Source organism: Garra rufa, chromosome 8, assembly GCF_049309525.1.
Source record: "Garra rufa chromosome 8, GarRuf1.0, whole genome shotgun sequence".
NCBI classification, from domain to species: Eukaryota; Metazoa; Chordata; class Actinopteri; order Cypriniformes; family Cyprinidae; genus Garra; species Garra rufa.
In genome coordinates, this window is record NC_133368.1 from 9,673,414 (window position 1) to 9,701,278 (window position 27,865).

A 27,865-nucleotide genomic window follows, 5' to 3' on the forward strand; every position below is an offset into this window, starting at 1 on the left:
TAATCCGTGTCTCAAATGATCCGTTTCTGATTTTGTTTTACGTTTCTTTTCTAGTGGGCATGCGCGGCTTCAGTCTGAAGTAGTCCATTTCGGGCTTTGGAATACTGTTATATTGCAAGTGGGCATGCGTAGCTCCAATCCTGACTCTTAACTGATCCGTTTTGAGTTTTGGAGATGCCAATGTGAAGTTTCGTTCCTTCAGCGCCCGCGCAACTGTGATGTGTGTATGTGAGCACGCCGTGCGTCTCGTCTCGCCTCCCCTTTGTAAGCGCTTTGTTTGGGCGGTGCACTTAATAAGAGCAGACATCGTGAAGTCCACCATTTTTGTGGCGATTTTTATTTCCACGTATTAATAAAGGCGAGAATTTCTATTGCGCACTCATGTCGGTGGCACTGGAGTCTGGGTTTTCTAGTGAGGAGGTGCTGAATATTCGCTTCCCTCTTCATCGCGCGTGCAGAGATGGAGATGTGGGCGCGCTGTGCTCGCTCCTTCAGTGCAGCACGGACCAGTTGTCTGTGGAAGACTCTTTCTACGGGTGGACTCCTCTACATTGGGCTGCACACTTCGGCAAGGTACATAAGCGAATTCATTTATAAGCAGTATGTGTCATTAATTGTCACCTAGATGCGCCGATGAAACCATTATTTGTTACTCTCCTTAATACAATGCTATGTATTGCACCCTTCATTTTTTCATGCGTTTTCAAAGATGTAAAGTTATTCGTGAATGATGCTCACTGCTCAGACCTCATCAGAAGATGATAATGAAATCATGCAAATGTCGTCTTGTCGAATTTCACTTGCGCTGACGGTACAATGGTAACGTTAGTTGAACGTTGCGCATACATTCAATGAATGAACTGCGGATTTTCTTCTTTTTAAATCTGTTTTTTTTTTTTTTCATTTTGTTGTTTTAAACAAGCCTGTCTTGTGATTATAAAACCATGTTGGTTGTAAAAGAGCAAAACCGAAACGAAGATAAACGAATTTTACGAGTCCGTATTCATTATGAATTCTTTTAGTCACGTTATTTTGGAGAAGCAATATTTATTGGAAAGAGATGCAGTTGCTATTGATGTGAAATGATGAAATCATTTTAAAATGTCGACAGAACCGATATAATACACTACCAGTTAAAAGTTTTTGAACAGTAAGTCTCTTTTGCTCACCAAGCCTGCCTTTATTTGACCCAAAGTGCAGCAAAACAGTAACATTTTGACAAAAAAAAAAAAATCCTATTCAAGATAAATGTTTTCTTTTTGCAATTGATACCTGTGATTTCAATGCATCATTACCCCAGTCACATGATCCTTCAGAAATCATTCTGATTTGCTGCTCAAAAAATATTAATTATTTTTATTATGTTGAAAACCGTTGAGCTGAATTTGATCAGGTTTCTTTGATGAATAGAAAGTTTAGGAGAACAGCATTTATCTGAAATAGAAATCTTTTGTAGCATTATACATTATCACTTTTGATCAATTTAAAGCATCCTTGCCAAATAAAAGTATTAATTTCTATAATATAATTTTTCTCTCTCTCTCTCTCTCTCTCTCTCTCTCTCTCTCTCTCTCTCTCTCTATATATATATATATAAATATATATATACACTGACTCTAAGCTTTTGAATGGTGTCGTGTATAATGTTAAAGCTTTTTATTTCAGATAAATGCTGATCTTTGGGTCTTTCTATTCGTCAAAAAGTCATAAAAATGAACTTAACTTTTTGAAATATTGATTAAAAATGTGTCTTAAACAGCAAATCAGTATATTAGAATGATTTATAAAGGATCACATGACACTGAAGACTGGAGTAATGATGCAGAAAATGTATCTTTGATCACAGGAATAAATTACATTTTAAGATATATTCAAATAGAAAGCAATTATTAGTAAAAAGATTTCAAAATGTTACTGTTTTTGCTGTACTTTGGATCAAATAAATGCAGGCTTTGTGAGCAGAAGAGACTTCTTTAAAAAAAAACAAAAAAAAAACATGGAAAATCTTACTGTTCAAAAACTTTTGACATTTAATACCAAATACCATGAGAAAAAAATATATGACATTTCATTTATTCATTTGTAATAATGTTTATGTAATAATGCTTCTAAAACCGGAATTTCTGGATAACCGGTTTTAGAAGCATAATTAGATAAAACAACACAGCAACAGTTCTTGTTTTGTTTCATTTTGGACACAATACGTTTCAACTGCTTTCACTTATTCATAAGTGTTTTTGATTCACTAAACAAACCAGCTCAGTCTTTTTTTCAGATATCGAGCTCCATGTGTGGTCATATTTTGACAGAGTATGTCAAAAGTGTAATTTTGCATTGATACCTGTGGGTGTAGTCTTTCCTCAGGTAATGATGTTGAACTTCAGGTTTCCCTCACTTTCTAAAGAGCTACATTACCTGCTATGTAGCCGATGTGTTGTATTTTCAGATGTCCTGAGGTTACCCAACCGCATGAAGTGTGAGAGTCAGCAGGCTGTTATGAACACATCAACATTCGGTTTATTTTTAGAAATGAATTACTGAAAAGGGAAAGCATTTTCTGCATTGCATTGACTTTCAAAGCTCCACAGGATGCATGCATGAACTTGCATTTCAGCCTTTCATACTCAAAGGGAAATCCCTAAGTGTCAGTGTGAGATCAGCGGGGTTTTAGATCAAGCTAGATTTTTCCAGTTGAATTCTAATGCTGAATCTGATATGGCTTACGAAAATAGTAATGAGGAAGTAATAAATCTCTGTTCTGGTGCCACTCCCACTTTCTGTGTTGTTGGCTTTATCTGGATGGGTGTTATGTCTTCCGAAGCATGGGAGTGTTCAGACAAGAATAGTTTGGTTTTAAGGCACTGTTGAGTAGATGAATAACAGGAAGAGTCGGGGTGAAATTTGAGGTTTTGCAGGAACGATCAACAAGGAATGTTGAAACACAAGAGTAACAAACTTTGATGCACTAAATGTTTCCATTATGTATCAAATGCAATTGTTTTCTTACCCAGGTACATTGCCCAGTTGGATGATTACCAGAAGTGTTGCATAAATATGCATTTATGTGTTGTATTTTCAATATCGGCATCAGCCGTTGAAAAGCCCCTATCAGTTGAGTTCTAATTAAAGGCACTTTTACTTGTGTCCTCTCCTGTCCCGCAGCTGGAGTGTGTAATGCGTCTGATGCAGGTGGGATGTGGTGTGAACTCTGCGACCTCTCGGTTTGCTCAGACACCTGCTCATATTGCTGCCTTCGGGGGTCATCCTCAGTGCTTGCTCTGGCTGCTGCAGGCTGGAGCTGATATAAACAGACAGGTAAAGCATCACAGTTTTATGACACTATATATGAGACACACCTTTTTTGAAGGCAAGCATGTAGGAGTGCTTTGTTTACATTTGAAAGTGAACAAACATGAAGTTATGTGAGAAAACAGCAAGAAGTGTTCCAAACAAGTGAAGATAAGGAAGAGCTTGTTTTAAGGGAGTGATATTAGACACAACACAAAGCAGTTGTTTACATTGCTTAGCTTACAGCTGGCCACATAATGTGCGCAATGTTTTACATCCACTTTGAATGTGATTCTTCCAATCAGAAATTGGACTTAAGGGCTCGCATAATTTCAAAATTAGAACTCTTCAGATTTTGGTAGCCCGGAAATTAATTTAACTAGCCCAAATAAAAAAAATACTTTTTTTTTTTTTTTTTTAAATATAGAAAATCAGATAGGAGTTTTTAAAAAACGTTTTTAATACACAAATATCAAGGAAGTAATTTTATTTCTTTATATTTATTTCATTTACTGCATCTGCAGAATTTTTAAATATTAATTTAAAGCAATTCATGACCCTTTTTAAGATCTGCACAAGTAAAATAAACAGTAATGGGAGTGGACAATGTAAAGTGGAATATTAAGCTATAAAATGGCATGATTTAAAATTCAGATACAGTTTCACACAAAAACACAATATCTTACACTATGGCATTTCATCCTTTATACCATTAAAAGGGATAAATTGAATATATAGTTTATTATATTTATTTAAAACATAAATATTACTGTACTTGTTTAGATTTTTAGAAGGCACCTTAACTTTTTACATTTACAACTCTGTGTTTGCTGCATAAAAACATGGGTCGATAAATGCAATCATTTGACCATAAAAAAATTGATTCTCTGTCATGAGGGGGCGCTTTAGGAGCGCTGAAATATTACGGTTTCCATAGTAACAGCTGTACACGAAGCAGCATTAACTAGGGCTGTGCGATTCCGAAAATTTTGGAATCGATTCCGATTCCTGGTTCTGGAATCGATTGGATTCGATTCCAGAATCGATTCCTCACTGTTGTTTCGATTCTTTTTCGATTCTTGTTTTTTAGATTGGAGGAAGCTAATTTCGCAATAAATGCAGGATGTAAAGGTCGTATAAAGTTACCTTCTCATAATATGAAGCTTAATTTGTAAAAAAAAAAAAAAAAAAAAGATATATATATATATATATATATATATATATATATATATACTATTTTTCTGTAGCTCTGACTGATTTCAAATTGTAATTCATTGCCCAGGAAATTAGTCATAACCCACAGCTCAGCAGTGGACATGCATTTATTGCATGAATAAAACAAGATGTGACGTGTATAAAATGACAAAATTAGCAAACTATACACTGAAACAAAATAAACAGAACTTTAACAACAACACTGATATAAGAGCTATAATTTCGCAATAAATGCAGGATGATATAAGAGCTCGTGGCGTAGCTGTCAATCAGATGCGCTCTCGGCCACTGATACGTGCTCTCTGCGTTTTCTTTCAGAGTTATCATTGGCTGATAGAAAGATTAAAAATAGCATTTATTTAAGATGTAAATAAGATCAAGACACGTCATGATCTATTCTGTCGTGCAGCGCTCAAAATTGTGGACATCATGAGCCAGTTCTCCCGTAAAATAACATCTGAATCGTTTTTTTGAATTGGTTCATTTAAATGATCTATCCGAACGAATCTTTTCGTGGAAATGAATCAGACTATAATAACTATTAGCGAGCAAGAGGCAAATTAATGGGTAAATTTATTACGTTTATTTTCGTCAATCGACGTTTGATGACTTGCAGCCGAAATATGCAGCCTTCATGGAATGCAGCCTTCCGTTTAAGAGGTAAGTTTTGTTGAACTGAAAACGGCTCTGAATGAGCAGTCGATTCCTCTTGAGAGGATCGATTCCAAACGTTGGAATCGACTCTCGATTCCCAGTGCCTCGGAATCGAGGAATCGATTCTTTTTGGAATCGATTCCCAGCCATAGCATTAACGCAGTTTTATCAGGCATGAAATGAAAATGCCAACGACACGTTTCTGAGGACAGTCGTTCTCTTCAGAAACATTCGTATAAAGACATCAGTGCCACGTTTTGTCTTTGAAATGTGCAGCGTGCATATTTCTTCAATGACATCATTGCCTTTTGAAGTTTAATCCAGCCCTATTGCGATTCTCATCCGTCCGTAAGACCTCTTAAATTATAATTGAGACGTTACTTATACTATTTAACATATTTAAAACTTTTTATGGCCTTAAATTTGATACAACTAAGTTCAGGAGTTTTTAAGCACCTGCAGGAGCTCTCAACTTTATGATAGCCCGTCGGGCAGGCCGATCAAACATTTTGGTAGCCCGACTGGAAAACACAATAGCCCCGGGACGTCGGGCTAGCGATTTTGCGAGCCCTGGACTTTGTATCTGTTTTCAGGGCTCTATACTTACTTTTCTTTTTATGAGCACTTGTGCTCCTAACGTGAATTTCAGCTTTTTCTATGCAATAATCAAAAAATCTGATTTAAAATTAAAGGGGAATTTTGTTTTTACCTTTGTAATGGCATTTTTGGCAACTTTATTAAAAGTTTATCTTTAATGTCAAATTGGAAATTCTTTTGTAGGCTTTTTAAAATTTCTAATTGAAATAAAGAATAAAAACAAGTAGAATAAGAAAAAGGTACCAATCAAATAAAATCAGTATTAACAAAATTTGTGTGACACAGAAGAACACAAAAGTGGCCCGGCCATAGGTGTATTTTCATATGTTTAATGCGGCCCAGAAGTGGCATGAGATTAATGTTTTAAATATAACATTTTGAATACAAAAAATATTAAATCATTTAAATCTGAAAAAGTTACTGAAAAGATACTTTAAAAATGAAACTAAATCTGCCAGTAGGTGGTGGCCAAGCACTTTGTTTTGCTGAATTCTGCTGATTACTGAATCATATCATTCATTTGATTCCTTCGAATGGCTGATTCATTCAGAAATATAGCAAGTGACTGTCTTTATGAATGGGAAATAGAATCATTGACTCACTAGATTCCTTTGAAAATGCATGTTTATTCATAAACTCCTGCAACTACTATACTGTTGCAATTTTACAATGTAAATACTTCATGAAAGGTGTAAATGCATCTAGCACTTTTTTTTCCTGCAGTGGAAAAGATCAGTTTTGTTAATACTGATTACATTTGATTGGTAACAGTTCCTATAGTGTCTTATTAAATTAAGTGAAATTATTGATAAAATATGCCTTCAGAGTTGTCCAAATGATGTTCTTAGCAATGCATATTACCAATCAAAAATTAGGTTTTGATATATTTTATGGTAGGAAATTTACAAAATATCTTCATAGGACATGATCTTTACTTAATATCCTACAGATTTTTGTCATAAGCAGAAAAATCGATGATTTTGACCCATACAGTGTATTTTTGGCTATTGCTACTTACTAATTTTTGATGATAACCCAGACTCAATCAGCCCTAGTTTGCTTAGTGCCCTTGGTTTACTGACACTCTGGGCCCTTCATGAGTATGTTAATGTACTGTATTACTTTTGTGTTTTCATCCGTGCAGAATGTAGAAATCCCCATCAGCGTGTGAACAAATCTATTCTCCGCCCCCACCATTCATTGGTATGAGAAATCAGATTACTAGGCCGTTGTTACGTAACCAGTGTGTTGTCCAAATATAGACTAGTTTCTCATCCCCGTTGGCTCAGGCAAATCAACATTAATCATTTAAGGGCATTGCCCGTCCCATCGACTGTTCTCTTACCCAGTCATGTCTTGTACTGCAGGGATGAATGTAGCTGGAGTGTAAAGCTATAGCAGGTTTGAGTCTGTCCCACATTCTTCTCTTGTGAATCAGGGATTTTGCTAAAAGGGCTGGCTGATGCTCAGCCGCTCCTTTAAGAGTTTACTGTAGCTTTCCGTCAGGGTGAAAGGTTCAGCCGGCTGATTCACTAGCTCCTGAATAAATGATGAAGCTGGGTTGTGTCGGAGAAATTGCACTTTCACTTCCAGCAATATGGTGATTGCTGCTATGTTCAACAGTCTGGGGAGTCTGCAGACACAGTGTTATCGTTAACTAAAACTATTAATAATCATCTTCGGTAGTTGGCATAAAGCTAAAATGAAATATTGGATAAAGATTAAACTTGGGAAAACCTAATTTTGATGAGCGAAAATCAGAAATGTTACAACTAAGATGAAAACTGTTTAAATAAGTACTAAAGTGTATGGAAGCCCATTTCTACCACTGAATTAAAAAAAAAAGGTAATGACTTTTTATCTCACAATTCTGACATTTTTTTTCTCAGAACTGCATGATATAACACAATAATTGTTTATATCTCACAATTATGAGAAATAAAGTCGCAAATCTGTGAAATAAGGTCAGAATTGCGTTTATATCTTGCAGTTGTGACTTGAGTCAATTGAGAACATATTTTTTTTCCCCCTCAAAATTGCATTTTATAACTCGCAATTGTGAGTTTATATATCACTTCTAAAAAAAAGTCGGAATTGCAAGATATAAACTAGCAATTGTGAGATAAACATAATCAAATACTACAATTTTATCTAAAATGTAAACATATTAAGAAATATTAGAATAGTAGTAATGCTATAATAACAGTCCTACTCCCAGCTGGTGCTTTAGATTCTTTCTGTTTCTTTTAGGACTATGTTGGAGAAACCCCCCTCCACAAAGCGGCCCGTGCTGGCAGCATTGACTGCATTAACACGCTCCTGGTCCAGGGAGCCAAGGCAGAGTAAGTCTTCTCAAACTTCTGCTCTCTCTGACTGTATCTCTCTCTTTCCCTTGCATCCATTCAAATGCCCCACTGGTGCTTCATTTAAGAAGGGCTCCATCAAAACTGAAATGGTGATTCTCTTGAGTTTAAGGCTTTATATTTCATTTCTTCCACTGCAAGACAATATGGAAGCAAGACACTAGTGAATTGTAGTGAGAACGTCTTGAACCATCTGAGATTTCCCTGAAATGAACCCTATTGTCCTGAGTCGTAGAAATCTGACTGGTTTTCAATCTCACATTTTTACTTGATTTTAAAATCTTCATGCATGAGCTACAAATGAGGGAATATCAACTGTTTATTTTCTTTATTGTGTTTACCTGATGAATTAAAAACCAGCTTGTGATTTATGTAAGAATATTTTGAGTAAAAAACATATTTTAATAGAATGTCCATTTTTAAATGATAGTAGACTGTTTTTATTCAGAAAATATATTAATGGGCAGTTAAATTAAATATATGTCAAATAAAAAGTCTGAGTTTTTATCATAAAATAAGGTGTAAGACTATATAATTATTGATAATTTAGTCTGCGTTGTTATTTTTTATATATTGACTTTTTAAGACAAAATTGTTAAATGATTTTAAACATTATATTGAAAGGATATTGATTAAGTGATGCAATTGAAATGTTTTTATTTTTGCCCCAATAAAAATATAGCCATTACTGCTGACATGGCATGGCAAATGAATGAATAAATAATTGATAAATGAAAAATTTAAGCCATGAAGAGAAGCTGGTACAGTTTGTATGCACAATCTGAAATATGATAAAACTAATGTTTAACTGTTTAACTACAAAAAGTTGTACACTTCTGGATCAAAATAGGCATGCAAATGGTTACTATTATTATATTATATATGTTAAATATATAAACATGAATGAATTATGTATCATGAACCAACAATGAACAGTATTAAGTTATTGTTACTTTGTAATTATATTATATTATATTGTTTAATGGGTAACACTTTATAATAAGATTCCATTATTTATTGGTTAATGTATTAACTAACATGCACAAACAATGAACAATATTTTTTTTTTACAGTATTTATTAATCTTTGTTAATGTTACTCAATGAAAATAGTCATTCATTGTAAGTTCATGTTAAATCAAAGTACATTAACTAATGTTAACAAGCACAACTTTTGATTTTAATAGTGCAATACTGATTTCTGGAATTAACATTAAGAATAATAAATGCTGTAGAATTATTGTTCATTCTTAGTTCATGTTAACTAAAGTGGTTAGCTAATGAACCTCATTGTAAAATGTTACTGTCTAATGTTAATTTGTTTGTTGATAATACATTATGAATAATACAGTTTGAACTGTTAATTTAGTACATGAATTAGTGTATGTAAACATGAACATTACCTAAAATTAACAAATGCTCTTCTTGGATTGTTCATGATGCCTAATGCATTAACTAATGAACCTTCAGGTGTTGACCTTGGTCATTCAAGGTAAAAATGTGATTTTGAAAAGTGAACTAATACACAATTATATTTTGATGGAGCTCTTCTAAAATCTGTGACCAGATTTGATCGTATTGGCTTGAATTTGCCTAAATGTGAAATGTATTCTGAATTCAGTAATTTGATGATCTCTATCATGTCTTCTATAATCCCCTGTGAAGTGCGGAGGTAATATCCTTTTTGTTTCCTTCACTTTTTGATTTGAAATGTGTTGCCATTACAAGGTTGCAAACTGTTGCACATTTCCTCATAGCTCAAAAGCAAACAACAACTACTGCCATTTAAAATTGTCCTTGGTTGCTAAGGTTTTTTTCCTTGTTGGGAGATCAGATGAAATGACGTGTGAGAGACCCCATAGTCTCAAGGGGGAAATTGAGCTCCATTCAGAATGTCTCTGCAGTGTCATTTTATGTGTGTATGGGTAATAACATTTTTATTGCATTTTCTTTCATTTACTTAACTCTTTCTAGCTGTCAAACCACAGTATTCTATTTGAAGTTGACCCAAAAATATAGCAAGAACACATGTGAACAACTGTTTAATAATAACTATAAATATAGTAGCCAAATATCTATACGTATAGTGTTCATCATATGCCAGGGTGTCCAGTCCTGCTCCTGAAGAGCCACTTTACTGCGTAGTTTAGTTTTAACCTGCCAGAACACACCTGCCAGAAAGTAATCTTAAACCATAAGCTGATTCATTTGTGCTTGATTTGGTTTGGAGCTAAACTCTGTAGAAAACTGAACTTCATAGAGCAATATTGGAAACCCCTAACTGTCATACGCCATATACATGTGTATATCCACTTAACACGCTGTTCTCCAACACATTGTGTAGCATTTACAGTATGTCACAAAAGTGAGTACACCCCTCACATTTCAGCAACCATTTTAGTATCTTCTCAAGGGACAATACTATAGAAATTAAACTTGGATATATTTGGAGTAGTCAGTGTGCAGCTTGTATAGCAGTATAGATTTGTTGTCCCCTGACAATTATTCAACATACAGCTATTTTTGTCAAAATAGCTGGCAACAAAAGTGAGTACATCCTAAGTGAACTTGTCCAAAGTGTCAATATATTGTGTTAGCACCATTGTTATCTGGCACTGCCTTAATCATCCTGGGCATGGAATTGACCAGAGCTGCACAGGTTGTTGCTGGGATCCTCTTCCACTCTTCACGGAGCTGCTGGATGTTAGACACATGATGCGTCTCCACCTTTTATGCTTGAGGATGCCCCACAGGTGCTTAATAGGGTTCAGGTCTAGAGACATACTTGGCCACTCCATCACCTTCACCTTCAGCTTCCTCAGCAAGACAGTTGTCATCTTGGTGGTGTGTTTGGGGTCATGCTGGAAAACTGTTGTTCGGCCTAGTTTCTGGAGGGAAGGCATCATGTTCTGCTTCAGAATGTACAGTACATAATTGAATCATCCATGTTTTTCTCAATGAACTGCAGCTTCCCAGAACCAGCTGCACTCATGCAGCCCCAGACCATGATGCTACTACCACCATGCTTGACTGTAGGCAAGACACAATTGTCTTGGTACTCCTCACCAGGGCATCGCCACACATGCAGGACACCATCTGAGCCAAACAAGTTTATCTTCTAGTCTCATCAGACCACAGGACATGGTTCCAGTAATTCATGCTCTTGGACAGGTTGTCTTCAGCAAACTGTTTGCGGGCTTTCTTGTGAGCCAGCTTCAGATGAGGCTTCATTCTGGGACGACGCCTATGCAAACTGACTTGTTGCAGTGTGCGGCGTATGGTCTGAGCACTGACAAGCTGACCTTCTACTTCTGCAACCTTTAAAGCAATGCTGGCAGCACTCATGCATCTGTTTTTTGAAGCCAGGTTCTGCACCTGACGCACAGAACGAGTGCTAAACTTTGTTAATCGACCCTTGCAAGCAGGCACGTGCAGAGGGGGGGGCGGAGGGTGCTTGAGCACCTGCCCTTTTGGCTCCTAGTGGTCAAAGTGCCCTTTTGTTAAGATTTTTTTTTTATGTAATAATATAAAAATAAAATGTGTATAAAAATATCGAATTCGCGACAGCCTGCCCAATCGAACTTTTAGTAAAATTAATTAACAATATTTTAGCTGTAATAGAATGACCCTCGTCACGTGACGACCCCACCCGGAAGTTCAGGACTATCCGATTAGTTTATAGACGGTTTCATCGGGCGCACGCGCCTGGACCTAAATTAACTTCCGGTCTGTGTTTGTTTATCTGTCTGGTTCGTGTCGCGGGCTACAAACGCAGCTAATAATGAGTAATGAAGTTGGTCTCAGGTTATTGTGCTGTGGTATGTGTTTCCCAAACATTTATTTATTTGTGGCGACCTGCCACGATATAAAAACCGACTGATTTTACAATTGGAAATTGGAATTAATAGACTAATTCATTAATCTGTTAATAGACTTCGTTGAATAAAGGTAATACACGTTTAAAAATCAAACCCAGGTGTGGGTGTTTTTATATCACTGTATTTCTGAAGAAAGACTGTCTTTAGAAAATGTCATTTTCATTTCATCCTGCATGAGGCAGCGTTTTTAAATTAAGAGCTGCTTTGTCTATAGCCATTACCGGGGAAACCTCGTTCCTCGTGCTTAAAGCACCTCCTACTGGGAAGTAATGAGTTTGCATTTTTAATAAATCAGTCTAATTTACGCAGCCAACATATTTCGCTTGTTATTAAAAAAATAATCTATTCTAGAAGGACTTAGCTGTTGTTATTGATTCTATTTGGATGTATACCGGAAGTTAAGTTTGGGCCACAAAAGCGCTCATGCGCAGTAACGTTTGTTTATGTTGTTGCCGTTGAAACCGTCTATATTATAACGTCAAGGATAGACACGTTCGTGGCTGCTGGTAAGTGGTGTTTTCACCAGATTTAACGTTACTTATTATCATAAGAATGACGTGAAGGAAAGAGATTATGCACGAGTATTTATACTTTTTTATAGTTTGTGCATGTGTATTCTGCTCTGAAATAGCTGCCGATAATGTTAATGTCGTCATGTTAAAAAAAAAAAAAAAATCGTAAATCTGTGGTAAAGGAGAGGGCTCCTGCAGGTCCTTAAAAACTCAAATGTGTCAAATTTAAGGCCATAAAAAGTTTTATATATGTTAAATAGTATAAGAAAATACTTAATTATAATTTAGGAGGTCTTACATTTGGGGACGGAAAGACAGAATCGCGATAGGGCTGGATTAAACTTCAAAAGGCAATGATGTCATTGAATAAATATGCACTCTGCACGTTTCAAAGTCAAAACGCAGCACTGATGTCTTTATATGAATGAATCTGAAGGGAACCGACTGTCCTCAGAAACGTGTCGTTTGCATTTTCATTTCACGTCTGATAAAACTGCGTTAATGCTGCTGCTTTGTGTTCAGCCGTTCCCATGGAAACCGTAGTATTTCAGCGCTCCTAAAGCGCCCCCTTGTGACAAAGAATGAATTTTTATTTCCACATTTTTCAGCTCTTTATGGTCAAATTATTGCAATTATCGACCTAGTTTTTATGCAGCAAACACATAGAGTTGTAAATGTGAAAGATGTTAATGTGCCTTCTAAAAATCTAAACAATTAAGACAGTACTATTTATGTTTTAAATAAAATATAATAAATTATAAACTCGATTTATCCCTTTTAATGGTGTAAAGCCTGACATTCCATTGTACAATATATTTTGTTTTTGTGTGAACCTGTATCTGAATTATAAATCATGCCATTTTATGCCTTAATATTCTACCGTCTTCAATCTTACAATACAATACATCAGGGGCCACAGATATTTTCAATAGTGACCACACAGAGTTTAATATAACAGCAGTTCTTTATTATTGTGTTAAACAGAGACAATTTAATACACAACAATTTTTAATCAAAATTAAAAGGTCCAAAGAAAATATTTTTCAATCTCAAAATGGTCTTTTATGTTCCATTTCTTTCTCAGAACTTCTTCACAGCATTGGCTGCTAGAAGCCTCTGTAATGATATGTATATCAGCAAGGAATGGGTCACAATATACAGTACAGTATTGCTGTACTGATGTTTTGAGCACAGCCCTATTTAGAGAGCCCCTTTTATAGTGATAAAACTATTACTAATTCTGTTGTTTGAGTCCTGAACTAAACATAAATGCAATTAAAACTTTGAATAATGTATTATTTGACTTATTATTGACATTGCTACTTATTACGTAAGTAACTGGATGCCTACAATGAGGTGATGGACCCGAGGGGCTCTTAAATGCCTTGTTCCAGGTGCCCTTTTTATACTTTGAGCACCTGCCCCTTTAAAGGTCTCTGCACGGCCCTGCTTGCAAGGCCTGTTCCGAATTGAACCCATCTTGGAAAACCTCTGTATGACCCTGACCACTGTAGTGTAACTTGGTTTCAGGGTGTTACTGAACCTCTAATAGCCTTGGCCATCTTTGTGGAAAGCAACATATTATAATTCTTAAATCTCAGAGAGTTCTTTGCCATGAGATGCCATGTTGAACATCCAGTGGTCAATATGAGAGAATTGTACTTAAAGCACCTAATTTTAACTGCTCTAATACAAGATGCACTACTTTACATGATCCTGTCAAGCAGACAAAAACATAAACATGATGAAAAGGACATGTGGCTTTGCATGGTTAAACAACATACTGCTGTTATCACTTAGGGTGTACTCACTTTTGTTGCCAGCTATTTTGACAATAATGGCTGTGATTTGAGTTATTTTCAAAGGACAGTAAATCTTTACTGCTATACAAGCTGCGCATTGACTACTCTAAAATATATCCAAGTTTCATTTCTATAGTATTGTCCCTTGAGAAGATATACTAAAATGGTTGCTGAAATGTGAGGGGTGTACTCACTTTTGTGAGATACTGTAGATCACTTAGATTCAGGTTGGTTAGCTGGTTTGGTATGTACATCTAACACAGCATTTGTTATAAAACATGCCTTTGACTTTGCAGAGGGATTCTGATGGAAGCTCATGCATTATTAATGTTGATTGTTTAGCCAACAAATCTCTAGGATGTTGCAACAAGGTATAACTATACAATTATAAGCTCCTGTTTGTCATGAGTTGTCAGCACACGCATACAGCGGTGTAGGAGCGTTCTTGTTGCTCATTCTTGAGAAATGACTCTTGCCTTTTCATATCTCTTGACAATGAGAAATACCACTTGGGAATTTGAGACACACTTTAATGATGATGGAGGAAAATACTGAATAACTGGAAATGATCTGCTGTTCCACAGAGACACATGAAGCCAACACTTCCATTAGTGACTAAAATGCTGTTGAAAATATTTTGGCTCAATTTGTTTGATTTAAAATGGAATTTTAAATTAGATGACCATATTATGAAATTTGCAAGTCTAAAATGTATTGTACTTAAATGTGGTTAGTAATTTGTGTGTTTTTATGCTTTTTAAATGTGTTTTCTAAGCTAATCCATCTGTTGATTGAGGTCAGGCAAAGTCCTACTTTGTGTGGTGTGTTTGTGGAACAGCAGTACAGTAATGGGCTTGCTAGTGTTTCTTGTAGGCTTTTGGCTTTTGAAGGACACAAGCCTGCTGAATGCACTGCAAATTCACCCTGCACATGTTGTTCTCCTATTTTGAATGCCATATGGTTATGATTGGTACAACATGTGTAAATATCATTTGTAATGTTGTAATGCCATTAATTAAAACTGGTGACACTTATCAGTACATTTTCATTTGTTAACATTAGTTGCATTTTGTATTATGGACCATTTTTTTTAAGTGATATATAAATTAATCTATGTTAATGATATTTTTATATTACTATTGTTTGTCTGTTCATGTTTGTTCTTTTTACATAAACATGATGTATGCAACTTGAAAATGTTAAATTGGATTAGTATATCAATTACCATTCACACAGATTAATAAATACAGTTCATCTATTGTTCATTTTTAGTTAGTATAAGTAATGCATTAACTAATGTTAACAAATTGAATCATATTGTGCATAAGATCTGCAATAAAACTTTTAAGATAAATACTACACTGTAAAAAAAAAAAAAAAAAAAAAAAATAGGGTATAATGACTAGACGGCCGCATTCTGTTATTGTCTCATGGTTGTTGTCTAACTTAGCAGTACAATAGAAATACAAAAACAAGGGTTTGGCTGAATTGTGGACATTTTTATTTCACTCCCAGTCAGTAATAAATAAATACATTACTGAAAAACAGCAATATAAAACCACTTCAGAAATTCTTCAGTTCATGAATAGCACATATTTTCTCTATTAAAATTATTCTGAGTATAATATTTTCATTCTAAATTGGCATGGCAATTCAAAATTTTACTTGCGTATATGATATGCAAGAGAATATTAACATTTTTAACTAGTCTTTAGATCAAATAGTTTATGGCCTTGGGTTAAGAAAAACGCGAGAACCCCTCACGCATCTGAAGAGTTTCACATAGTTATTTAGGAAGACAAATAGAAAAGAGAAAATTATCAACTTATTCCGCCACCGTTTTAGTCAAACGCCTAAATGCTACCAATGGCACTGTGCCATTTAAACAGCTGTGCCACAGCTTCTATTTCAAGCATATAAAGGTATACTTTAAATGATAAACGTCTATTTTCAAAAACAAGTCTGTGATAGAATTATATGACTGACAAATGTTATATTGCTTTATCCGTGCAACATATGGCATTCAAAATTACTAAGGAGAACTAGGGGTCTTGTGGGTCTTAAAATGTCCAGTTTCTATTAGTGCATGCTGTGTTGATTGCCGATTTGGAAATGCTTTTGAGGTGATGATGAAATGTGCATTTAGCAACCAGACAAATAGGATTGTTGATGTTTGTTTTTATGGCAGTATGAACAATGTTTCATAGGTCTTACAGTGGTAGTGGCATTGAAGCCCCAGGCAGTTTTTAAGCCGATGTCAGTTTTACCATTCAAAGCAAGAAGAGTAGGTTTAAAATGAAAAAGGATTTTATAATGTAGGTCTAGTTAGGAGATTGAGAGGAGCGAGGGTTTTGGGTTTTTGTTTTATATTTTCAAAATGTATTTAATGTGCTTTGACTCCTAGAAAAAATATAATTATTCCTTTGTCAAAAAAAATGTAAATAATGAATAAAACGATAAAAATGACAATAAAAAAAGCTATTTTCTTTCCCATGTTACATACAGGATTTAAGTTGAGTTGGTATCCTTACCATCAATGGCATACAAATAATATGATATATGCAAATGTACAACTATTCTTAGTAGAGATAGAGAAGCAGTCTTATGATTTTTTTTTTCAAGATCTGCATGAGGAGAAATAAAATGCAAAACTGGATGTTTTATCTTTTACCCTCCCTACGTTGTTCTAGTTTTTAATTCAATTGATTTCTTGAGATCTGAATCCAGCTAATACCTTTCTTTCTGGAGAAAACACGTCAGCCACCAATGAAAGCGTTCTCTGGATGCTTGACAACACCACCATATTTCTACCTTAAATGTCACAGAAGAACACTATTTCATTGTGATGTCCAGAAGTTATATTCCTGCAAGATCTCTTGGATTGAAACCAAAATAATGTGAATGGCATAGAGAAGACAAAGAAACTTTCAAGGAGCCATGATTGATTAATTGCCTTTTTCCTGAAACTTCCTCCAGATCCCAGCAGACTAAAACTACATTTAAAAAGGTGCTTATTTCCAGCTTAATGTTTTAAGTGTCCTCTGTAAATTTCCAGAAGAAATGAAGGAAGTGAGAATGGAGCCCATTGAATCCTGAATGCCCTGGAATCAGATTCACCATCATCAGCCGTATTCACCTCTGAATATGGTTTTCTTTTTCTATTGGACGTTTCCAGACAGACTCGTTGTTACCTCAAGCCTCTTGCTTCTGTTGTTCATGGCTTACTAGAAGGACTTCTCTCATTGAAATCTTGATCCTTTCTTCACTGAAACATCTTCAGCAATTTCGTCTTTACCAAACATGTCGACTCTTCGTTGTCCACCAAGTTCAAATAACCAAGTCCTTTGAAGAAATGTGCTTTTCTTCTGTTCTCTTTCTGTCCGATGCAGAATGTTTTGCACTCTTTTGCCCTTTAACGCCTCAGGCTCCCATATTGGTTTAAAATGCACCTCAAATTGATATTAATTCACATTGTTCAGCTTCTGAAGTTCTTTACCAGTGATGTACACAGCTTTAAGTGTGCGTTTTGCCTTTTATCTTTCTTTATGACCTAGTGGAGAGATTTCAGATAAAACATCCAGTTGAAATGACAGAGTTTGACCTAGTGTCATTTATAAATTGTTTAACTGTCCCTAATGATACCTACATTTTACTTAAGCACCAAATGTATGCTGTGCCTTGGAAAGTCATGTTGCAGTCATGACCTAGACTTCCACAGTTTACTATAAACCATAAATGACTCTTATCATTTTGAACACAACCTTTTTGTTTTGTTTTTTTCAGTTTCCCAAAGCCCTCGATCCAAAAGTGTGGCAGGATAAAGTGTGGTTCAGGTAGTATAACAGTAAAGGAGAGCAGGCTTAAATATCAGCAGGGTTTGCATTATTAGATCTGAATAGTATGAATAGCATTACTAGTGTTTTGTTTTAACCTGTCTGCATCTTTTATTCTGAGACTTTGTTCATAGAGACAAACTGTTTGTATTTACAATGTCGCCTGTAGCATTTACCCTCTGCTATATGATTACCCTATGATAAAACATGTTCTATTATGAATCATCTGTCACCTTTGTCCTTATGAAAGTGGCATGATGACAAAAGAAATGGAGATTGCATTTTGTTACCTGTTACGGCAAAAGTCTAGAGAACGTCTACACATCTCAATGTTTTTGCAGCTATTGAATTCGAAATGACTTGACTTTTTCAAGTAATCCTAGAAAAGGGGGAGAGCATTCCAAATAGACACTGCTGACTCACTCCAAGTTCCCTCAACGAAACTGCACTGTTGTGGCATTAGGAGTGTTCTCACTATCGCTCCCTTCAGTATCAACACACTGGCAAACTGTTGAGGTATTTCATGCGGTGATTGGTTTTACTGATAGGACATTTTGTACCTAGAACTTTCAAAAGACAAAGTTTTATTGTTTGTTTGTTTTTCATTTTTAGATCTAGTTTTTGGTTTGTTTTTTGACCTGCATGCTTTGCTTAATTGTGCCCTTAAATCAATGCAGTTGATGTATATTTATTTCCTATTTAATTTCAATGTTTCTTTGTTTTTCTTGTAGACTAACCATAGGACGTATCTGTAGGACAGGTCTAATCAGTCCCTTCTTAGTCTCGTCCAGAGTAAGCATGGTCTGATGCTCAGGAAGTTATGTGTTAGGCCTCAACCAATGGAAGGGAATTTATCAAGCGAAAATAGAGAGTAGCAAAGCATATCAGGAATGAAGAAACGAAATGAATGCTTCTGTTTTATTATTTAAATAAAAATTCACTCATTCACCAATACATGATAGTTATTAACAGTGTTGAACACTGAAAATGCTAGGAAGCAGTGGCAAACCTGGCAGGTCTAATGTGTGTAAATCTTTCTAAATTTGTATTCAAGAATATTGTTGTGATTTCAAAACTGGGAACGTTTAAGGGATGGTTTAATTGATGCACATCAGTTACTCACTTATGTCGTTCCAATCTTTTGTTCATCATTGAAACACAAATGCAGCTATTTTTAATGAAGTCCCAGACATTTCTGTCCCTCTATTGAAAGTCCATTCCATCAAAACATTTAACACTTGAAAACAGATTTGTAAAAGTAGTCCAAGTCTTCTAATAGTAATGTGACCCTTTTATTCACTTATAACATTGATCAATGCACATGCATAAAGAACATCCAGTATGGTAAACTGAAGCTCAACTGTTCGTGCTTGATGCATGAGAATAAACAAAAGGTTTGTAACGGCATGTGGGTGATTTAAGCTTTTGACTGAAGTAAACACTTTAATGTGCAATTCCATAGTTTTAAATCAAATTATGTCAAATGTAGCTACATTTGCAATTTAATATAAAGGGTTTAATTCTGCTTTCTTTATTTCTTCCTTTATTTTTTGGGGTGAAAAATTATAGAGGCAAACTGACACAATTTATGAAGAACTCCAATAATAAGAACCTAGATTAATCAATCATTCATTTATATTTAATACTATAACTTGCACCAAAGCATTAAAGAGATAGTTTGCCCAAAAATTAAAATTCTGTCATTAGTTACTCACTTTCATCCCAAACCTGTAAGACCTTTGCTTATCTTCAGAACACAAATTAAGATATTTCAGATCAAATCGGAAAGCATTCTGACCCTGCATAGACAGCAAGGGTCCTTGCAAAAGCACAGAAATGCAATAAGGACATTGTTAAAATAGTCATCAGATATATCTTAATTAGTTTTCTGAAGATGAACAAAGGTCTTAAGGGTTTGGAATCACATGAGGGTGAGTAATAATGACCGAATTGTCATTTTTGGGTGAACTATCCCTTTAATATTTATTCATTTATGCATGCATGTGTATATAAACAAAAATAAAGTCTGTGGAGTCTGTACAGTCTTTACAAATTGGTGTTTTATATGTTTAGAGAAGTTTAATATTGTCCAAATCTTGTAATGATACATATACAATATGATATTAAATGACAAAAAGGCAAAAAGATACTCCCTCTTAAAGAACTTTTGGCAATATTGCGATGAAACTAACTCATGTAAAACTAATACTTTGATCAAAATAATATTCATTGTAAAAAAAAAAAAAAAAAATCATTGTAGTAACCATAATTGAATTAAACTGTGTAGAGTATGCCTATTTTAATCACAATAAAGAGGCATGTAAGAAAGCAAGAGCACTCTCAGTTGAGGCTGTAAAAGTTTAACAAATGCTTTAATGCATATGTGTTTGCGCTCAGGAAAGCTTGAAAGATGTGTTTAAGTTTAAGGGTCCCCCCAAACACTGGAATTTTGTTCAGTGCTAAGTTATGCATTGTGAACCCTGAATAGATTAATTAATTATAACGAAACTTTGGGAGATTGCGACGTTACAATGTTCATTACGGTGCCAAATAAACTTTAAACACATCTGTAGTCATATGCATTTGATGTGTAAGTGGACAAGTGTCCAAAACCATGCATATTGTATAAGTTTATAATTTGTGCTGTGGCAAATGTGAATAATGACAGTAAAAATAACCATACTTCTTAGTAAATAATCAGAATAATGAGAAAAAAAATTCATGATTAAAAACAAAAAATCAGTTCGTGTCATGTAAACATCTTACTGCGATTAAGTCCTCTGATTATTGAAAATCGCATTATTGGTGCACATGTAAACATAGTCATTGTTTCTTATTTGTAGCCACATGATTGCAAATTGTAGACTGCATTCTATATTCTGTACACACAGAGAATGATAATTTAAGGTATTCACTCAGCATTCTAAAAAATTAGCAAGGATGTGTGTGAGCATAGTGTCTTGATCTAATTAAATTACTGTATGGCCAAAATACTAAAATATGGTTCAAAAAGCTAAATGACTGCCAAACTTGTAATTGAATTTTATTTAGATTACTAATAATGAGAATTAAGATGCAAATGTTTAACTCACGTAGCAGCAAGGTAACTAAATATAGATCAAAGGTAAATTAAAAACAGCATAGGTTTTCCTGTTTATGGATCTTTTACTTTTTCTTTTACATAAACTGAAATGATCTCTAATTAAAGGTGCTAGAAATCTGATCTAACTCTGTGAACACTGGACAATGTACAAACATGTTTTAGTGGCATTCTAAACTCAACAGACATAGTGTGTGCAATATTACGTATGTGCAAAAATATCACATCTATTTTTACTGATATTTTGATCACTATATAATCCTTGATATTTACAGTTAGAGTTTGATATTGAGTATCAATTATAGCAAAGATAAGCTTGCAAGTTTTGCCATTTCATTACCTGATACAAACATAATTTATCATTCATTAAATAAACGTTTGTAGAAGTTGTAATATGTGTATATATAAAGAATTGTAATATAATTTATAATATAAATACATATTGGTGTTGTGCTCAAATTTAAAACCCATACATTACATTTTGAGGCCATAAGCAACGGAAGGAACAAATATTTTTTTCATGTGTGTATAAGAGAAATAGTTAAGTCACACAATTTGGCCCCATACACTCTTAAAAATAAAGGTGGTTCACCATGCCATAGAAGAACCTTTTTTGTCTAAATGGTTCCATTAAGAACCTTTAACATCTGAAGAACCTTTCTGTTTCACAAAAAATCTTCAGATTATAAAAAGGTAAGAAAGAGATGGTTCTTTAAAAGAACCTTTGACTGAATGGTTCTATGTGGAACAAAAATGATTCTTTTATGCCATCGCTGTGAAGAACCTTTTATAGCACCATTTTTTTTAAGAGTGTTCACAACAGTGGATAGTGTATACTATTAATCAATTGTCCATATGATCTTTGTGTTTGTCATGATAATTATTTCAGATTTCTTGCACCTAAGAGGTTCATTTTCAATTGAGACCTGCCAGGATGGACACATACATTCTAAAGAGTTTGATAAAATGTCTTTTTGACAGAGAACATCTGAGAAGCATTCATATTTTTCTTCAGATTTGGGTAGGAATAAGTGGGGAGGGTCTGTTCAATGACAAATGTTTGATTTTTACTTTATTTGCTGGAAATTGTATTGTTTTTAGATGTTTGATTTTAAACATGTTTTATGTGTTGGAATGAATGTGTGTATGGACTGTTATCTAGTTAGAGATATTCAGACATGTATTTTGTTCATGTTTTTACTAATTATTGTGTCAATTTTTTGGGTAATGAATCCATGAATGAACAAACCTTTTCCTAAAGCCACAAACAAACCCCTTACTTGATAAATGTCACTCAGTGGTAGCGCATACAGGAAACAACTTCAGTTGCACAGTGTATTTAATGATTGTCAAGAATAAAGATTGGCTTATGTAGCTAGCAACATACTTTCCACAAGATTCAGATTCATGCAAATGAGATGTAGTCTTTGAAGGACTGCCAGCATGTTCCTTTCTCTTTCCAATCAAAATACCAAGGTCTTTGCATCTAAGCATCATGTCCTCACAGTGAATTGCTTGTTCCTGAGACATTTATTCTCTGTACACAGTGCTATTGATGTCATTTGGTAATGTGTGAAAGGTCTTGAACTGTTCTGGAGGCACATCAACAGTACACATTTTCAAACCCTTTCTAATCAAACACACAGTTCGACTCATGAGCTCAAGCAAAATTGCTGTGTGTCTTAACCTGCTTCCCCAAGCGAAAAGTAATATCACTGCTGAGATTCTGATATGCACATCTGATGGACACTTTACTATCCCATGCGGCCACATGAGAGGAATTGTGAATAGAAGTAGAGGTTACTGATACCGTAAGTCACATGACCATAACACTGGATTTCATTCATCCAACACACATTAAGAACATACTTTAAGAACATAAAATTGTTGCAACGTCTGTTCCTTAAACAAATCAGACAAATATGGGATTTGAGACATAGCCATGTACTTATTATGAGAAGATTTTATTCTTTAAAGATCTTATTTAGAGACTGTGAACTTGGATTGTATGTCTTGATAACCAATCACATTATATCCTTTATAGCAGAACTGAAATGCTTTTAGTTGTATGACAGCCAGTTACTGTTTGCCTATATCATAGAAATGAATGAGAAGGGTTCTAAACTGAATCCTACCAGTCACAAAATTGTTAGTTCTGTTATATATCAGCATTTTTGTTTTCAGTGTAAACTCCAAACATACATCAATCAAAAACAAATGTTTATTGGCAAATGTGAAGATTAGCGGACTTGGGGAAACAGGTGGTTCTTAATGACAAGTTGGAGTGTAAAATTGCAGTTGGTATAAAATGGTGTTAAAAGAGCTCAAATGGATCTAATTGAAGTTTTCCGTTAACATGTAACATGTAATAAGAGTGAAGCAAAAGCTGGCAGTTCCTCAAAACCCATATAGATACACTTGTTTGCTTATAAAACAGAACATAACCCAAATTAAAATGAATTGATTAAAAACACTTAACACATTATTGGTCTGTTACAAATCTTAGTCAGTCTGTGTGTATTTGCTGTACTGCACTGCCAAGAGTCACATTTTTGTATTCTCACTGCATTCAGGATAGAAGTGTTAGCAGGAGCTCCGGGGGTAAGTGTAAACGGTTATTTTGCCCTAGATTTTGTTCATTCATGTATTCTGTTTTCTTCACTGCAATAGAAAATGACTCTGCTGATGCCAAATACACACTCTCAATCCTTTCCTGATTTCATGTCAAATTTTAACCAGTTATGCATCTCACATGACTCTTGAATGCTTTATGATATCGACGATTGTCAACTTTTACTTTTCAAGAAGTCAGGATACTGTTCCCTTTATATTCATCTGCTGTTTTCATCTTTGAGTGTTTAAAGAAGAATTTCCTGATCTGGGCTTATTTGCCTAGTTGCTTCCAAGCGGTCCTCTTTCAGTCATGAAGATGAAGAATTATTCATGAAAACCACTTGAGGATATGATCGACATGATATTTTCCTTCAGCTCACAGCTGAGGTTTAGCCACAGATTTAAGAAGACCTGTTTGAGTGCCTGCATTCTTCCTTCTGCAGTCATTTGCTTCTTGTTGGTCTTTAGTATGTTTGTTCTGGTGTGGCATTCATTTACTTCGTCTTGAAAAAGTTTAAATGAATCATCTGTCCAGTTGAAGAGCAGTCTTGGAAAAATCATTTGGCATTGCCAAACCTCTTCTCATTTTTGCCAGTCATTCTTGTGGAAATCATGATCTCTCCACTTGCCATTGACAAATACTCACCGTTAACGTATTTCTTCATATCTTTTTCTTCGTGTGTAGGCTTCAATCGTTTTTCATTTTCTACTGCAGTTGAGACCTCACAACATTTAAATGTTACATTATATAGATATTCAATGATTGATTGAATGATCCATTTATTTTTAACCACTATTCAAAGACGTATGGTATGAAATGCAGAAAGGGAAGTGTGTTAGCACGTGTAAGTGTGTGTGTGTGAGTGGTTAACAGACATTTGCCTTAGACCAGCAGTGTTAATGCATTAATTTTATCATTGCGCAGCATGAGGAACGCTAGTGGACTGTCTGCCGCTGACCTAGCCCATGCCCAGGGCTTTCAAGAGTGTGCCCAACTGCTTTCCAATGCCCAGAACCAGCAGCTCAATCAGCTTAATGGCTTGTCAACCAATGGCTCTGTGTGCTTTGGGGACCGCAAGCTAATCCAAGAACGTGGCATCCTTAATGGGGTTCCCAGCCGAAAGAGGTCTCTCGATTGCATGGAGTCTAACCTAATTAAAAAGGCCAGAACAGTTGGTAAGTCTTGACTGAATGTTTAAAGACATTTGCGTTGGGTTGCGAGACTCGCCACTCGCTAACGTGAACGTGTCATTGCAGATCTCGGTTATCAGCCAATGAATGGTGTAAACGGATCCAGCGGAGAAGTCCAGATGGAGAACATGCACATGGAGTTTGGCCAAGCGCTGAGTACACCAGGTGGGAACAGACTCTTAAATGGATCCTTGCCTTTGGGGTCCAATAGCTACATCAGTCCAGAGCTGGACCGGGCCGTCCGAATAGAGAGCTCATCCTCTCCAGTCCACAAAGAGTCAGAGATCTTCACCGTCGCCTCCATGCAGATACCATGCCGTTGCACTAACTCCTATGCCTATTTGTAGGAGCATTTGCCTTGGCTTTATTCAGTGGAGTGTGTCTGGGAGGGAAAATCGTTTAATTTGGCACACATCATATGTATAAAACATTTGCTGATAGGTTGCTCACACCACCCGTCCTTTTAACTTTTGGTGGTATGCACTTTGTTTTAATCTAAAATGGAGAAGGTCTTTTGCGTGGTAGAGGCAAATGTTGAGTTTTGTTTTGCACAATAACTTCCCTAAATGGCATTTTGATTTTTAATGTAATGCATTCCAAGAGCAATTTATATGGTTCCTTCTCTCTAAAGTACTTGCATGATTTAAGAGGCTGTTTTTATGCCTTGAAATCTACACTTGGAAAGTGTTTTTTTCTCTGCTCTGTTCAGTCTTAGTACAATACTGATTTCACAGCTTTTCCTGTGAATTGTATTTGCCCCGCCAAATTCCTGACCTTGAGTTTTGTAACATAGTTGGATTTTGGTTTAGGCTGTTGGTTAATACTTTTGATATAAGTGACCCATTTATGTTCCTGTTAAGTAGCAAAAAGAAAAAAATATATATACATTCCAGGTTAATGCTTTTTTTAAATATCTATGTTGACAATATAAAATATTGTGCATTTTATTTTCTATTTCATTTTATGTCTTAAACATTTAATTATCTTGTTCTGCCAAAGCATATCTTGTCATGAATGTATAAAGTACATTTACAGACCTTCGCTGTGCAGCTTCCATACGTAAGTCTAGGTGCTATTCACTCACTTCTTTAACCTTTTTTTTTTTTGTTTACTATATTCAGTTGTAGTACTCTTTTTGTTGTTGTTGCTCTTATTGCAAGAGGGTCTAGACTTATTGTATCTCAAGTGTTTATCAGTCAGGAGGTGATTTTATTAGGGTAAAAGTCTTTTTTCCAGCTAATGTTTTGCATAGCATTTCATATGTAGTGTAAAAAAATATGCTAAACTGATATGAGCTATGAATTGAGACAAAGGTGATTCTTTGATCGCATTTTACTTTCTATCACACAGAACATATGCACTGCATATAGAATAACGCATGATTGCCTTCTCACAATTACAAGGGACGTCTTACTATAAGTGCTCATGTAAACACCGGCTATGTGTGACACTGAGATTGAGATATTGAGAAATATTGTTCAAGATGCCTAAGGTGGATGTAAATGTAATTTCTATACTCATTAAATGTTCTCATTTAACAATCAACACTGACTCTTGAATTTCTACATTGGAGTAGTTTGTAAGAACACGTTAGAAAACACTTGCAAGAGTTCATTTGATACTGTTCTTCACAGGTTATAATGCGACACTTGTTGGTTTGCACCTTCAGTAACCTCTGAACTCATTGCCATCTCCAATAAATATTAATTCATAAGGCTAAATGTTGAAGAGAATGTAGGGCAGTATGCCAGTGATATGTTTTTTTTGTAGAGTTAAGCAATAAAATGGCTTGAAGCAGGACTTTAATCTCTGGTTCAAATGTTCAAATATAATCATGTTATGTAAACCGAACTGGATGGGAGATTTTGAAAACCCTAAATCGAACCATTTATGGAGTATCCAACGAAAAGGATATAACCAATGTTGGAAAATGTTGTGCAAAACAAACAAACAAACAAATTCAATAAAGTGGTAATTTTTATATTCCTTCATGAATTTGTAATTCATTTGTTTTCTTTGACAGCAGGACTCGCATTAAACGGACATTGCCATCCTGTGCAGCACCTCAATGGAGGTGACCTGACGCACAAGAACGTAAATGGGAATACAACCGAGGTTGAGAGTGTGGGTGTCTCCTCACATCTTGGTTGCTTTGTCAAAGGCCTTCATTTTGGGCATCATAATGGCTTCGGTGATACAGCTGAGAACATGGAGGACGCCAGCAGTCAGATAGAGCACCGCAAGTCAGTCAGTGTCGAGGAGCAGTACGACCACATCACCTTCAACACCATGCACCTTTACCATGGCTGTTAGGATGTCCCGTTCGGAGTCGTATGCCTTTATATATCCATATAGAATGTGCTGAATTGCTTTAAGTCCATGTGCTTTGAAATGGACACTGTATTTGTATTTGTATTTGTGTTGTAAAAAAAAGTACAATCCTTTCTGAATTTTTAATTTGGGTCATTCAGTTGGAGGATACCAGATGCTCATTTTTATGCATTATTTGTAAGGACATTGTTGTATTAATTGTGCCTACATAAAAAATATAACTGTTTACTGACATGTCTTTCCTACGTAGTAGTTGGAGCTGAGTGAATAAAATGGTTGATGAATTGACTCAATCCTTATGTATATATTCATTTTGTCTCTGAAATGTGTAATAAGTAGTAAGGGACAATTTGTATTGGTTTAACTGACCTATTTGATTGTATCACACTTTTAAACTACCCTACTCTCGTTACAATTGATAAATGTACCAATATCTGCCTTCCCCCCGGTTATTATCAAATATATCGTCGAGAAAGCGAATAAAAACTG

General features: G+C 35.2%; 1 protein-coding gene across 2 annotated transcripts; it reads left to right on the forward strand.

Moving 5' to 3' along the window:
- The first annotated feature begins 223 nt into the window (after nucleotides 1-223).
- ankrd10b (ankyrin repeat domain 10b) lies at nucleotides 224-27,664 on the forward strand. Of its 2 annotated transcripts, none has more exons than XM_073844998.1 (6): nucleotides 224-573; nucleotides 3,163-3,315; nucleotides 8,005-8,096; nucleotides 24,780-25,030; nucleotides 25,112-25,210; nucleotides 27,069-27,664. In XM_073844998.1, the coding sequence occupies exons 1-6, from the start codon at nucleotides 382-384 to the stop codon at nucleotides 27,356-27,358; spliced, it is 1,077 nt and encodes a 358-aa protein (XP_073701099.1). In that variant the 5' UTR covers nucleotides 224-381; the 3' UTR covers nucleotides 27,359-27,664. The 2 variants fall into 2 exon arrangements, with proteins under 2 accessions (XP_073701099.1, XP_073701100.1); XM_073844999.1 differs by having other exon boundaries at nucleotides 225-573; nucleotides 27,072-27,664.
- Nucleotides 27,665-27,865: the final 201 nt, after the last annotated feature.

Coding starts and splice junctions, on each gene's coding strand:
- ankrd10b (XM_073844998.1), top strand. CDS start 382: ATGTCGGTGGCACTGGAGTCTGGGTTTTCTAGTGAGGAGGTGCTGAAT. Junction 8,097..24,779: donor GTCCAGGGAGCCAAGGCAGA/GTAAGTCTTCTC, acceptor ATCATTGCGCAG/CATGAGGAACGCTAGTGGAC. Junction 25,031..25,111: donor TAAAAAGGCCAGAACAGTTG/GTAAGTCTTGAC, acceptor GTGTCATTGCAG/ATCTCGGTTATCAGCCAATG.